The 16,276-nt window shown below is 42.8% G+C and overlaps 1 protein-coding gene across 8 annotated transcripts in view; it reads left to right on the top strand.

Annotated features, from left to right (window-relative positions):
* LOC100746344 (nuclear factor 1 X-type) overlaps window positions 1-16,276 on the top strand; it is a 69,504-nt gene that overhangs the window by 39,915 nt on the left and 13,313 nt on the right. For 5 of the 8 annotated variants that reach the window (XM_033321362.1, XM_033321361.1, XM_033321360.1 and 2 more), the window contains exons 6-9: window positions 3,963-4,016; window positions 4,154-4,252; window positions 8,755-8,895; window positions 12,520-12,663. In XM_033321362.1, the coding sequence (XP_033177253.1) occupies window positions 3,963-4,016; window positions 4,154-4,252; window positions 8,755-8,895; window positions 12,520-12,663 (438 nt within the window). The remainder of the gene's footprint in view (window positions 1-3,962; window positions 4,017-4,153; window positions 4,253-8,754; window positions 8,896-12,519; window positions 12,664-16,276) is intronic. The other 3 variants (XM_033321358.1, XM_033321363.1, XM_033321364.1) reach the window with 3 other exon arrangements.

The following is a 16,276-nucleotide window of genomic DNA, read 5'->3' as shown; positions in this document are numbered from 1 at the left end:
ACCCTTTCGGATTATCCGCCGCGTCGACGTATGCTAAAAGTAGACACTTGCTGCGTTCGTTTCGACTGACCTAATAGACAGTATTATTACAGAAGGGAAGTACATAGCCCGAAACGAGAAGGACCAGGGACGCCTAATATTTCAATTCCACTCGCGTATCTTCGTTGTCATCGCCGTTCGAATGACGGAACCTTTTTCTTTCAAACGAAGGAAAAACGACGGTTAAATGGTTGTTGAGCTTATGGTGGATTATCGATGATAGACATGGTAGTTAATTGGTTACGTTGGCAGAAAATAGTTTGTAAAGTTGATAAGAGAATCTTCGCTGGTTTCAGGGTAGCAAAAGTGGGGAAAGAAGAGTTTTCAATTAGGTCGATCTTGATTAGCCCGAAGAAAGATATCTTTAGAATAGTCTTCATACTTTATCTGTAGGAAGTTAGATAAAAGAGGTAACTGGAGTCGTCCTCATCTTAAACAATCGTTTCCACTTTCGTGTTTCGTTTGAAAAAGGAAATTCGAAGATCCTGTTTAATCCATTAATCTACATTGAAATCCGCGAATCGAGACTACGGTTAAACAGCAATGCGGGTACTTGTTTCTTTTAATCGATCGATCCTTCTGTTAAAGACGAACTAAGAAGAGAGAGAGAAAGAAAAGAAATGAAATTCAACCTGAAGAAGGGAAAGAGGGGGTTGATCGTCGGTGAGACGCTCTGCGTATTAGCCCTAAGAGCTAAATATCGCCCGGCCGGTTGCGTAAGTATCATCGTCTCTTATGAAAGTGTTAGAGAGAGGACAGGTGCCTCGACGCGTGTCGTTCTCGGACACGTCGCATTTTCGCGATGCCTCTGCGGCAGACGAGGTCCGTTTTAGACGGGCCGCATCGAAAAGTCGGCAGGAAAAGCCAGGCCGTAAGACTTTGATAATCCGGCAACAGCCGGAATAGACCGGGTGCCCTTCCACCGAGTTTTCAATACGTCCACCAACCATATCTCGCCACGTGGATCCATTATTAATTCTGTTCGCTCTTTAGACAGGTTTTCCATGATAATATAGTCATCTATATTTTCTTCGTTTTCCAAATTTTTTGTAACGGTATCTCTTGAATCGCAGGTATGAGGGAATTTAAGGATCTTTAGAGTAATATTTTAAAATCTGGTCAAACAGCACACCGAAATTACAATAAAGGCTTCATATTTGGAATATCTGCCTCGTGAAAGTAGACAAAGCATTTCCAAAATTTCTTTCAAGAATCTTGCTTTCCTATATTATTGAATTCTACAGTAGATTAGTGGCATATCTCGAACAGAAGAAAATGCCACCCTCTGCATCTTAACTCGGCATAATTTCATTTCCGATTTCAACGGGCCAAACCGCTGCTTTCCCAGATTTATTTCCTTTAACCACTCGCGCCACTTTCATCGTATTATTTCTGCAAACAATGAGAACAGCCCCCGCGTTAAGAAATAAACGGAGCACAAAATAAACCTGGTGAGTCGAGCGAACTTTTTGTCCACTTCCGAGGGAAACGCGTGCGAGTACGCGTACTCTTGCATGCGCTCGCGCGTCTCACGCTCACCCTTAAGTTACAGTCGGTGCGCCGTGCACGCGAGCATGTGACCATGCGTGCCGATGTGTGCTCGCTCTATAAATAAATAAGCGACGGACATCTTGTAGCGAGTTCTCTCTCTTTCTTTCTATCTGTCGAATACCGTGCTCGCTTATGCGCTTGATTTTCGTTCGTACCTCTACGAATACCTGAAACGAGATATTCACGCACTCGTAATTAGTCCCATCGATCTTTTAATATCGATCTTCTATTCCCTTATTCTGACAAGAATAACGTATATGAAACATGCGCTAAGAAAATTCAAAAACGAAAGATCTTCCGTGAGAGTTGTAGTCCGTTTGATGAGACGAAATAGAAGTTGTAGTCTGTTTGAGAAAATATTTTGGATCACGGAAGGGTGATTTTATCGAAAAGAGAGAGATGAAATTAGATATTTCAGTAGGGAGAACATTTGTTGTAGATGGTTGAGTATTATGACGTCAGAAACAAATTTTGTCTATTTTTAATAATTCTTGGAAAGGTGGGTTAGATAGCTCATCCTCTATAGTATGGATGGTCAAGGTGGGGATTGTAGTTATTCATGCGCACGATTATAATTAATGCTGATTTATAGTCGCGAATACATCGATATACAAATTCTTAGGACCGTAAATCGAATAAAAAACGAGGAACTATTTGTCTTGACTATCGAATGAATTACTCTGCCAAAGATTAAACCTCAGGAAGATTATGTTACGACGATTTATTCGTTCTTCTTTACTATCTGGTGCACAGTTTTCGAGAAGATTCTCAGAAAAGACTGTAAAATGGCCGTCCTTGAGGCGTTCCCGTACCGTCGCCGCGAAATTCGCTCGCGCACTCATGGATCACATGGTGTCAACAGATCCGTTCTCTATTATTGTTCCAAGAGCGAGCGTATCTATCGGTGTCTGCTAAAATTTCTGCGTCGCACACACGCACCTGTCGGGCGGTCCACTGGCCGACTAATTTTGCTGTTAGTTCTCTAGAGCCTAGAGGATCCTCTCCGTTCGCCACGGTGTGTCGCAATCGATTCTCGGGAAAACGATCTCGTTGCCCCATTAATGTGCATCCTGAACCAACCGGCTCAAAGATCAGACGTAAAATTAAATCGGCTCGAAACTCGGCTGATTATCCGTAATGAAAAATTCGAAATTTACTCGATCGTGATATTATCTTTCTATCAAATACAAGTTCTAAAGTTTGAAATTATGAAGTCGCGGAAAACATGACGATAGAAGATGAAGAAGCTTTCTTCGATTTGGAGGAAGATATAGAATTTTGCTGTTGAACTAAACCAAAATAGACGCGCATTAAAATCACACGTCTTCTTGTCAGTCGTTTCACCAGATAAATTCTGCGAGCAATGAAAACAACACGATCCGATACTTAGTCGGTCCAATATGTTCCCGTCCAACCTTGAATGCTTACGTTAATTCTGCTTCACCATCGGTTTTCAATTTTCTTCGTCGTTTGACAATTGACGTTCGATTTAAATTTAAACGGCATTCGAACGAATTCTACGATCAAAAATGGAGATCGCTTATCGCGGCGCAGTGTACACCGATATAAGGTTGAGACGCAATTAAAAATAACCTGAGAGTGAACGTATGTTTGTTAACGTCTATTTATAAACGGTCGTTCGTCGGTTTTTCAGCGTTGTCGAGCTGGTTGATCGAGGATGTCGCGACGATTGTGAAACGTTTTTCCGAATTTCCATCCGCGCAGAAGGAATCCATCCTTTCCTCTTCTCTCTCCTTCTCTTTTCCTTACCACGACACTTACACAGACGCACGTATGCATACAGATACAAATACTCTTTCTATCTGTCTCTGTCTCTTTCAAGAAGTCGAACACACGTTCCGGGCTCTCGTGTATTTCGGTGATATGTTGCGTAATGAGATTTGCGTAAGGTACCGCGATATAAAACACCGTGTGACAGTAAAGGTGAGATGGGATGCGTCGAGGATACCGTCCTCCCAAATCCGTGTCTGGGGAATCCCAAGTTGGTCGATTCGTCTCGCTGAAATAGCTTTACAATGGCGAAATTCTGAAAGGGGCTGATTTTAGCGAAAGAAGAAAGAAAAAGGAGGAGGATAAGATAAAAATGTGGATGTTTTCGCGGATGGAAGGAAAATAGAGATCGTAGAATTCGAAGGTAGATTTTGATAGTTCGCTTGACGAAATGAAGGCAAACGTGACAATTTGGACAATTTTTCATTAAGAATCTCTTTAAAGCCGAACGAAGAAAGATTTGATCGAACATGAATGCACATTAAGAACTGCATAATAAAGTACCCATAGAAATCTGCGGGATCTCGAGAAGATTTGATAATTAATAAAACTAACTTGCAAATCCTCTTCGATTGTTACAGAGGTCCTAAATGGCATCTGCAACGCGAGCAAGGAGGAAGAGAGGCGGCGAAAAGGTAAACGAATAAATTTTCCTACAATCCTATGCCAACAACCTTTTTCACTTGGTATTCCACGAGTTCTCATGCGTCGTCAGTTGTTCAAAATTGCACGAACGAGTAACGTCTTATGGTCGGCTGGGTTCTGTTCCCAGGTGCAGGCTACCACGAACTATATAACGGTGTTGTCTGCAATGACACGATCCTAGCGACAGGTGTCTTCAGCTCCAAGGAGCTCTGGATGCTTTCAAAAGGTACGACGTACGATCCTCTCTTCATCATCTATTGCATGGACTCTCTATTCGCTGATCTCTGGGATATCGAAAGTCTCCAATCTGTTTAATACGAAAGAAAGGAAAAAGACGATACGTTTAAAAGAAAATTCTATTTAGCTTAAAACAATCTTATGGATGCTTTCGAAAGGTAATCAACGAGTCGATATCTAGGAAACCTTTTGAAAGCATCCTTGCGATGATGAAGTAGGAAGGAACTCGCTCCACGATAACGTCCAATATTCACGAAGCTGATTTTCGTGATCGAGCACGTTGTTGGTCGTTCTATCGATGCTGATTTATTAACGTTAGAAACGTTATTCTTAGCCGTGGAACGCGATTCCACTCGACGGTTATCCTTTCGGCATACCTGAGACCACTTCACTCCTCTTTCGCTATCAAGGACCTGATGAACGATTGGCACGTGTTGCATGTGCATCGTGGTGAACGCTCACAGTGCTCTGTTAGTGTAACTCGATCAGGAAGGGATTGTATTCGTTGCGAACGCCACTTGTTAGGCAGTTCGATACCACCCTCTGTAATCAAGTTCAGAGAATTTGTAAAATTAAATATAGAATCTAATCCCTTGTCTTTCTCGTAAGAATCGTACTATTCACTCAGCGGAGGATGTTGAAGCTAGTTTCGTATTCTTTTGTAAAGAATAGCGAAAAGTAAGATAGACAAATAGGTCGTAATTTGGTAGGTCAAGGTTGTCAACGGTCCTCCGAGCGCGTCCCATCGATAGAACAGACGAAACCGAGTGTTATTGCCCGACATTGTCTGCCAATTTCCGTCACGAACATATACAGAAGCCACTGTGCTGCCAGTCTCCCGACTGCTTCTCTATTAGTCACCGATAACCGCACAGCCAAATTTCTCTCGATGCCTGGACCGTCGCAAAAATTCGTCAAATTCCATACGATAAAAGTTGAAATTCAACGTGAAATTCCAAAGAGCTAGCTGAACAAGTCTTAAAGTTGCTTGTATCTTTTATATTCCTTCAAACTTCTTCAAACACTCTCCGACTCTACATTACACTCTATCAAAATTCTTGCTTTCCGATTCCATGCAATATCGAGGATTTACCCTAAAAGACAAGGAGAAGTCGTCGGTTCATAATTGAAGCGATCAAATCGACCGGTGGATCATTCGAGTCCATTTTCATCGGATCCTCGCCGAAGGGAGCAGCGTGACACGCATGCACCGCCACTAAATGGAATAATAGGGCAGGGGAGCGCATATTGAGAAGCGGCGCGAGTCTCGAAACGCCTCGACGTATGCATCTGCACTCTTCCACCCTCCTCCTCCTTTTGCCACTCTCTCTCTCTCTCTCTCTCTCTCTCTCTTCCCTTTCCCTCGCTCCCCTTCGCGTCACCGTGGCAGGAGATTAGTATGCAACCCGGTGTATTAATAGACGGGGAACAATGCTCACGGCCTCAGAGGCTGCTGAGAGAGCCTCGCAGCCTCTCTTTCTCTCGCCTCTACCTCTGCCATCCTCTCTCGCCGGATGAGCCAACTCCCGTCTGCCGATCTTTGCAACTCGATCGAACGCCTTTTTTCTAATGTTTCTTGGATTCTGACGAAGAAATATCATGGATAAAGCACGTTTGTTTTAGCCCGATCGATCCTAATTTCAGTTGGATTAGGTTCGATGAAGAAGAGCTAGAAGTTTAGGGTTGTTTAAAGAGAATTATGTATTCTTGGATTCTCCAGATCGTGCATTTAATCTCATAACATCCAGAGGGTAGCTTAAATAGTCTAACGCTTTAAAGATGAGTTACGAAGATAGAAAAAGAGCCAATTAGGTTCTTTAAATCATACGTTTTATTCCACCCTATGACAGAACTCTTCTCGTCGTGTATTATTTTATAGATACACAGGGGATAAGTCGCGAAGAAATAGAAACATTTTCCAATTTAAAAGAACCAAGATTTAGTTCTTTGCGAAACTTCAGCTACAAATCCTCGGAAGAGGTTCTTCAGCTCTCGACAAAAGACACGCCACTTTTCCCATTCCCGCACCTTTATAGACCACGTTTCTTGCTAACGCGATCCCAAAGACTCCGAGCAGCTTCGCCCCTCTTTCTATAAACCTACCCCTTCGATCATCGTTTCCCCATCAATCTCAATATCGCGTCAGCCGAGAACACAGGCCACGGGAGAGTTAACCGTCCGACAATACTCACCCCTGACGCCGCCAGCCTAGCGGAGGAATTTTTTTCAAAGTTCGCCAACTGGTCCGGTCCTAGCTCTCGTTCGAAAAAGGCCGGAATCAACGGCGGAGGGAAAAAAGGAAAAACCGTGAATCAGTGTCCCGACGCCGTGCGCGATTTTCGACGAATTTTTTCCAACCCTCGGATACGTCACCGGTTTTTTGTCAACAATGCACTTGCACACACACGTACACACATAGAAACATATATGCAGGTGTACGTGTACGCGAGTCGAGCGGGAAAAAATGGTAGGCCCGCAGGGGGGCAGTATTTCCCAGGCATTTTTCTTCTCTCTCCCCGATGTGAGAGGCGCAGCACGTACGGTGGATAAAAAGGGGCGCAATTTCCGCGGGGGGTGGGAGCCTACCTCGGCTGATGTGAAATAGAGAAGAATATCCTGTCGGTGGTGACGGTCGACGACGTGCAAGATGGAACATAATAGAAACACTCCTAGGGGAAGGGGTGAGTTTTAGTGGCGAAATTCCGATGATTCGAATCGCGGCTACATATATGAAGAGGTAGCGCAATATGGACACGATGGTGATTTGCTTCTTTTAAAATCGTCTCAACGTCTAATTGCCAGATACGCGCGAATTATCTTTATCGGAGAAATGAAACCACAGGCTGTTGAAACTTTCTCTGATAGTGTAAAACCTTATGATTACAGTCCCATAAAATAAATAAAATACGAAGTGCAATATATATATAAGATTCGATACTGAGAAAGGAAAAAGAAGAGAAATCAGACAACCACATTATCCTCTAGAATCCCGAGATTCCGTTTCCTCCTAAATAATTACCAGTATCAATAGAGTTCCACAATTTCAGCTTCATAGTTAGCATGAAAGCAACTATGTCTATGGTATCTTGCCCGCTGTTTCCGCTATTCAAACTAGAAAACCAGTAGACCGGGGCCTATATCCAGATGGAAATTCATCGCGTGGCGCGAATTACCGAAGAACACAGAAGATATTGCATGCGAGGGGCCGGTGGACACCGGTCGCGAAATCGGTCGCAGGTTTACGAGCAGGTCGCTTACACAAGATGCAAATTCCACGGCAGTAGCTCAACCTAATTGGTCGTTGACCGTCGAGCAACGGGGAGATCCCTATATTTACGCGTCGCCAACTGCGACAAACTGGAATCCTATTATTTTACGGTGGCGCTGATTCAGCGCAACGTGTAACTGGAGCGTATTCTAATGGCCGGCACCACGATTAATTAACCGATCCCACCGCCACCATCGTCCCCCTCTCTCTCTCTCCCTGCCTCCCTCTTCGTCCCTCCTTGGAACACGATTGTGTTTACGCGAACAACGAGACGATAGTTCTCTCTCGGACTCGTGGCCTTTCGACTTCTCGACAACACGATTTAGGGAGGAATCGACAGATAATTGGAGGTATTAATCGTCAATGGGAACGTTTGATTGGTCGTCGGGTCTTGGTAAGGATTAAACGGGATTGTTTTCGGCAAGCTACACTGGATAAATCGTCGACGTGGAGCGAGTTCGTGCGATCATACGATGATAGAGGTTTATTTTCTTTGCTCATTATTTTCTTCCATCATTCGATATCCTAGAAATCTAACACGGATCTGTACACATTTCTAAGCAATGCGTTTCTTGTATCTTGGCATGTCCGTTTTCATACGACTGAATCTTACTACTTTGCTAGATAACATACTCGAAAAAGGTATTAATTCTTTCACAGTGAAGGTCGCTGGAAATTGCAAATCGTTAAGATTCATAATCGTTATGACGATACATGAATCATTATGTATCTTCCTGTTTTAAAATCTATCATGTGGTCAGTACATATTAACCAATAGATAGATACATAATTTTATCCAAATGTTCAGATGAAACAACTTTTTTTCAAATAGCGCAGCATAGCTATTGTGGCGTCATTTAAAGCAACGGTGAAAGAATTAATACGTACATATTAGGTTAATGACTAATATTCAAAAGAGAAGAAAATTTAGTGTTCAAATTTCTCTACACCAAACGGAATCGCTTAAATCGAAAAAGAAAGAAAAAAATATTGCCTTCTGCATAAACAATTTTTACAAAATATAAGAAAAGAAGGGGGAAGGTTCTCGAAGGAAAACGCGCGGAAGTGCGATTTTCTCGAGAATCGAGACCGCAAGAAGACGAACGCGACAAAGACTACGACTAAGACGAAGATTACGACTTTAGCAAGAGAACGACGAGAAGAAGCGGATGACGTACGAAACGCGCTAGGATCCGTAACCGCTAATGTGTGTCTGGTTTCAGCGTCCATACTGCATGACCTCAGCGACATGCAGCCTCAAATAAACGCGATCAAAATAGAGCACCCGCCGTACTACTGCAGCAGCTACACCCCTCCGTCCGCAGCCACGGCCGCGGATCATGCTCAGCCAGCGGCTAGCTTCAGTGAGTTTCAAAACCTCTACGTTCGTCCTTATTTTTAGTGGATGCACACTGTCACCTGGTTCCACCACTAACTTATAATCTTAACGTCATATGTGGGTATTTCGTGTGATGAATTGCAGATTCAGGAGAGAGATCGGAGTTTGAACAGAAAAGAGGGGAGAGTCGAAGGTGTGATTGATTGGGAATTAATGGGTTAATAAAGGAGGAAGAGATAAAGAGAGAGAGAGAGAGAGAGGAATTGGATAAATTGGGATTTCAAACAGACAGAATTGGGATATCGTGATTGAAAGCGTTTCGAATTAAGAGGTCGTGGTTTGGTGGATTATATCAATTGGGAGCATTACGTTGCGGAGGACTGGTAATTGGGGACTTTGTGACTTGAAGCGGCACGAATGAAACGCGTTGTAATTCGATGGCACCACGAATCGGAAGCGTGATTCGGAGCACCGCGAATTAGAAATTTGGTAATTTGAAACGCCATGTATCGGAATCCCTGGAATTCGGCGTTCCGTAAATCGTAGCGCGTTCATTCAGGAACATTTCCGAGTCATTACGGTACAGTCCTAAGCATGCTAAATCAACACATTCCTATTGAAAACGTTATAAATCAATCTGTTGTATTTTGAAACGTTTTACACCGACGCGTTGTGATACGAAGTAGCAGAAATTGTTGCCTCGTAATTCAAAGTGTGGCCGATTGACGCCTTACGTATCGAGGCGGCACGGTTCGGCGGATAGTAATCGAAGCCGGCTGCAATCTTGCCGATGCCTTTCAGTAGGTTGCATCGCGAAGCAATCGGTCGCGAAACGATGCGTCACGGAACGATGCATCGCAGCGTGCGCCTCTTCCCCTCTTGTGCACCTACACACGGACCTTGTTTACCAGCCGCTGTTTGCGAAACGGCAGAATTTCACGGTATTTTTATCGTTTTTCTACGCGTCCACTAAAATTAAACCGTTCGAGGACACCGAGCAACTATGCGGAATCGCGTTTTACAGCAGCGTGCATCTCGAATACCTTCGCAAAAGTGCGTCAGACTATGGCCGATGGCAACGTTTTTCAAAACATTTTCCACTTCTCTCGCTACTATTTTAACTATGTTTTCCTTTTACCAACAATTATCAAAGCTCGACCTTTAAAGTTGTAAGTTAATTAACAAAGATATTTCCTTCTCCCTCTCATATTTTGATTTTTCTTTTTGCGTTGTATTAAAATTCTCCTTAGCATAAACCTATGCAAGTTATGAGATATAAATTTCCTCCGCGATTTTCTACAGGACAGTGTAAAATATCGTAGGGCATGAAAAGAGTATGCACGTACTATAAATCTCCCTATTTAGAAAGATCCAAGACACCTCGAAAGCCAAACTGATTAAGCTCGTATTTCGTCATTCCTTTGATTTTATTACCTTGGTACACGATCGGCGTTCAATTTCTCTGAAATATAAATGACTTGGTGTCGTTAGTGATAATGCATACGTAAAAAGTACCATTTCACAGTGGTCACCAAAATTGAATCTAATTCACCGAGTAGGGCTATTCGAGTAATAACAAATTCCCAGCGGTCATGGATCGAAAGATCCTTTCTTTTTTTTTCTCTGTTCCGCGGATTCAGTCTCATCCCGTCGGCTTATCACAAGGTCCTTTGTTATCGGGATCTACTTTGCTCAGCGTTCTATAGATCATTTTCCCTATATATTTCTCTCTTTCCGTTTTCTATTTTCTTTCTATTCTCCGCTCCAACCCGGCTTTATCGCGCCGCTCTTCTACTCTCTTTCTCTCTTATTCTCCTATCCTCGCCCCTCACCTCTTAACTCTTTCATCGATCAAACGATAACCACCAGCCCTCTGCCTCTATGCACACACGCCACGAAACGGAAGTCACTGGATAGAGATGAAAAAGAAGAATAACTTCCGGCTGAAGCCTTTCGTAGGCAAAAAAGATTCGTAAAGATAGAAGGGGTTGGAATAATAGGAATTCGCGGGAGTAAAGTGTTTCTCGCGCTAATTTGAAGCTGATAAAAGTTACGTTTCTTTGAAAATCTTATCTTTTTTAGATATCCCATTACTATCTTCGTGTTTGACATTAGCAGAAGATATCGCCTCGTGTTCTATTGTTCGTGCTATCCGTATAATTGTCCTTCTTGATAGAATTTATTTACCGGATAAGAGTCGTAGTGAAGATTGCGGGAGAATTAAAGTAGAAAGTTCGGAACAATAACATAATAACACGATATATGTGCTTCGGTGTACTATATTTCCCTAGCGAAGAGCAAAACTTGTAACTTCATCTTTGTACAACCCTTCCATCCCCCAAAAATTCCGTCATAAAACTTTAGTCCCAAATAGCCTCAATCCACTCCTGTCCCAAACCTAGAACCCTCGACCCACCCTCAAATACCATCGCTGGCGCTACTACCCCTCCTAGGCCATCGTATCCGAAAGCTTAAGAAATACAAATATTCGAGTCGGACGAAGCAAGAAATACGAACGTACGAGTCAGAAGGCAAGAAGACGAATACGTGGAAAGGGTTCGGGTCGAACGTTAAGACTTTCCAGCGAGAAGCACGCGGAAAGTTTCGACTCTTTGCGCTGGGAGGGTTGCAACGGCGGCGGATAGACGGAATTTACGGACGGAATAAAATGACCACTTTCTCAAGCAAAATACATGCACACACACATATATATACACATACACACGCGCGCACACATATAAACACGAGGTCGAACGTGTATGAGAGAGGGTGAGGACGTTGGGAGTTGGGCTAGAAAGGTCGGGGGTGCAGGAAAAATTCCAGCAATAAGCATAGCTGGACCAGGGCCAACCCCGTTTCCCCCGGTTGCTCCCTTTTTATCATACATACGTTGCCTTTATAGCGGCCGCGGGACACTTGATTGACTGTATTGTCGTTAAATTAACGACCGGCGTAAATATCGTGGTGCCCCGGTGAACGAAGCTAATTTTATTGCCGCGAAACGACCGCCCTCCATTCGAACGTGCATGCAAATCCGTTAACAAGAAGACCGTGTATTCTTGTTCTTATTGCTTTTCTTTGTTTCATTTGCTATCTAAAGGGTCGAACTGTTCTTGACTGGGGATGTCTTCATCTTTAAGGACGATGCACGGGAAGATGGAATCGTAGCTTTAGGATGAAAAGCAGGGTGGGGAGATTTTTGAAAAATAAAAGGAACTTCTTTGTTGCATAAGCAAATCGACGAATTTAGGATTGTTTTAGTTGTCAGGAATTTTTATTTGATTTTAGTATAGATATAGTATAGCAACGTAGTGTGTGAGATTAGCGTTGAATAATTCTCTCGTTAGAATGATAATTAATAAGAATCTTGTAGCACGCAATTTGACTTGAGTTGCGGTAGAATTTTCGGTTGAATATTCAAAGAGGGAAATATCTCTGTGAAAGAGAGATACTTTTACCTCCTTTGTCAGCTCGTTTGTACGAGCAGACGCGAAAGAATACGAAGTAGAAACCGCGGAGGAGTGGACGAAGCATATTTCCCTCTGAACTCCACTCTCCTCTCTTTTAACTTCTAATTATTTCATACGTAACCGCTAATCGTTGTGTAACTTTGCAGCAGTGTTTTTAACTTTACTTTTCTGTTTCATAGGCCCACCACCGGTGCATCAGCTCATAAGGAACGACAAGACTGAAAAGCCCCCTACGGTTTCCGTATCGAGTGCGCCGACATTCTCGCCGGTGCTCAGGCCAGAGGATGGTCACCGTGGAATGGATTCTCCGCACTCGCAGACGGGTATGTGCCGATAAAAAGAGCACATTTATCGAGATTTCTCGTACCTAAGGCCGTGATCATCTTTTCAATCGTAAAAATGACTGCCGGAGGCCGCCTGTCCAAGTGGCTGCCACGGTACTTCAAATGGAGGATCTCTCGAGATCATGATCCTTTCTTTACCACTTTGATGTTTCGTCTGAAAATTTCTCAGTCAAAATATTTTCTAATGACAAGACAGATTGACTAAACGAGTTTTGAATTAAATATGATAGGAAAGATCCGGATGAGCAAAGAATGAGAAAAGAAAATTCTCTCGGAAAATTATTGCTATCTTTTGTTCTCCGTATCTGCAGCTTGATAACTTGATAACGTAGTATTACAAGGATCGCGAGGTCCTCCATAAACAGCGAGCGGTAATTTGTGGTATCTTAACGCGTGGACTTCATCTTTGGTGCTTACATGATGGAAAAGTGGTGAGAAGGATCTCTCTAGAGACGCGTGTCTCGTATGAACTGTTCTCGAATTATCCATTCTTACGCTGCATCACGTAAAAGATCTTTTTCCAAAACAAAGATATACGAAAAAATTGTACAAATCTGACTATATTTCGAAAACAGTTTCTAAAGGACTAATCGTCCGTGTACGAGTCACTGTCACTTCCTTTCAATCTCGAATATTAGTCCAAGATATGGCGTCCATGTGTCAAGATTTGCTCTTCGTTCTCGAGAAAATATTCCTAACGATCCCTTGAAAAAAAAAAAAAAATAAAAGAAAAGAAATGAAATAAAAATACCTTGGAAGCGAGTTTTCTTTTAACGTAGCATTTGATTATGGGGAGTTCACTGTAAGTACTCTGCATACTGGAATGCATACTCGCTAGACCGGAAGTACGGCTAAAGACACAAAGAACACAGAGACTGTCCGACGATGATTGCGACTTCTCGAGCCTTCAACCCTTAAAACCCGTTTCACCCCTAACATCTGACATTCCCAAATTTTTCGCTCTCTGTTTTTTTGTTCATTACTCCCGGAAGTTGCCGCACGACAGAGAGTACAAGATCTTAAAATACAAGATCGTCTTGTTCCTGTGTCTCACGCGCTTCAGTACTGTCCGCTTGTTTTGCCTGACGAGTTCACTAATAAAAACGATCCTAACGTAATCGGCGAGCAACGTACGAGAGAACGCGACGGTTCCACGCGTCCTTTGAGAACCGGGCAAACGCCTTCGGAAGCGGAGCGTCAGAAGGATGGTACAAATGATTCCATTGGTTCCATTGCCATTTTTCGCTGCTTCCAACATCGGTCGTCGATAAAACGATCGCGGTCGGCGTTGTCCATCGGTTAAGGAGCTCGGCGCTACGGTATAACGACGATGTATTTCGAATTTTTCGCGTTTTTTGAAAATATTCCTTAAGTTATTCTGAGATCTGTAGATCAAAATTACTTTTTAACATTAAACAAATAAAGATAAAGGAAAGAAATTATCGTATGAGAAAAATTGGCAATTCGAGTGTCGAGTTAATTCTTTATCCTCGATTAGCCTCTTAAGCCATTGAATGGCATATGATTTATTTCGATTAGCCTGTCGTATAATATCTAGCAAGTATGGTCGATTTTTCGCGCGACTTTCTGTACTCTATACACTCCACCACCCCGGTAGAAATGTTCTCTCTGGCGTGGTTGGGGGCGGTTATGCGTTTTTAATGTGCAATAATGTGCATCCTCGTTGCACCGTGCGCCGGGTTCCAGTGCAACGTCGGCGATTTGGCGCCTCGAATGTCCAGTGTGCGATAGACCCAAACTGAGCTCAGCCAGGCATCATGTAAGTAAATCGATCACCAAGGATTGCTGGATCTCGATCCCCACAGGACACGGCCGAGAATCGAAACCGAGTAAAACGATCCTCGAGCGTTGCGACGGCCTCGCTAACCTACTTCGAACATAGTCGAGCAACTGTGATGCGATACGGAAACTGATAGAATAATCTCGTACAAAGTAGGGTAATTGTGACTCGAGATTGCACGACATTTTTTCGTTTCTTCTTTATGACTGGCTGAGCAACATTTACGATACAATCGTCTTTTGAACGCACCTGCTTTGTTTCGATGTATAGTGGAAGAATTTGAAACGTAAATTAAGTTTTTAAGTCGATCCTTTAAAAAGTCTCTTGGGAATTTAAGATACGTTGTAATGATTCGAGCGTTCATCCATGAGACAAATTATTTCAACGAAGTTTGGTATTTGTTTAACGCATTGACGGCTATTAAAATGCAAGTGATTTCGGCTTTCGGAGCAAGATATATGAAATTCACGTGGCAGCCGACGTGCTAACGATAAAATAACAATTGATGAGTTCTATTGTCCGGTTCGAACGCTGACGATACTTTTAAATTAGGAGCAAGATGCTTGAAACTAGGTTAGTGGGGCTCGACGCGACTTTTCGGCCAGTCGAACTAACCGCGAGAACGTCCAAGAAACGAACGTTGGTCCTTGGACAACGCGAAAATCCTTGAAGTTTAAATGTTGCACGTCGTTCCGTCGTTTCGTTTCGACATAACGTTACGTTCGAAAGATCCGATTCCGATAAAAATTTTAAACGAAAAGAAAGAACGCGTGACAGGTACGCTAATAAATTAAATTTTAAAAGTTAATGTCTCCGATTTTATTGGAAAGTAAACGTTCGAAAGGAAATTGAAGATGAGAAGGAGGCGAGAAAATGATTAAAAGGGGATCGAGAGAAGGAGATCCGGAAGGGTAGCGAGCGGAATTTTTCGAACGATCCATGGGATCCGTGATCGATGGCCGCGTGCAGCTGCAAACAGCCTTGCAAGCCGCGTGCAAGCCCTTAATGTTCGCGTGAAAATGACGCGTGATGATCTCTGTTTCAGTCTGAGCCCGAGCGTAGAGAGAAGCTCGCTAAACTCGACTAAAAGGTACTTTGTGACTGGTTATTGACTGTTCTACACATATATATACACTTATATATCTATTTATATCTATATATATGTATATATATTTGTTACGTATAAATTATATAGCGTACATATGTACGTGTATACGTGACACACGGTGGACAAACGTCGTGTGCGTGGGACTAGCTATTGGCGCGAACGTGTGTCAAGTTTGCGTGCGTGGACTGTTTCGAGTAAGCATAGTTTAGAATCCTAAAAGGTATCTGACTGAAAAATCATAGCAGATACGAAGAAAGTAGAGGAACGTCTCAAAATTGCCAGCTTTCGAACTTTTAAGTTTCACTATTTTTAAATCTACAACTTTTTACATTTTTTATCTTTAGACCTGAAACTTTTCGGATTGCTTAATTTCTATATTCAAGCACAAATACGGATTCTCACATATTTGATAATCTTCTGTTCCGATATCGGATGAAATCTTTGGAAAATTCTTTTTACTGAAAGAAAGGAACAAATGAAATAACCTAGAACAGTGCCAAATTTAAATGTCCCCGAACGAATTCAGTCACGATTCACGTTCGCATTCGATCGTCCTATTGGACGGTCACGCACGCAGGTAAACGCACACGGTCGCTCCCTCACTGGCGTTTCCAGGAGCACACGTGACGAACAAACGATATGGGCAAGTGTCAGTGGCTCGTTACCCGCCACACACGCATCCA

This window comes from Bombus impatiens, unplaced genomic scaffold (genome assembly GCF_000188095.3).
Source record: "Bombus impatiens unplaced genomic scaffold, BIMP_2.2 scf_0434, whole genome shotgun sequence".
NCBI classification, from domain to species: Eukaryota; Metazoa; Arthropoda; class Insecta; order Hymenoptera; family Apidae; genus Bombus; species Bombus impatiens.
The sequence above is the reverse complement of the archived record's forward strand: the minus strand, read 5'-3'. Positions and strand labels throughout refer to the sequence as shown.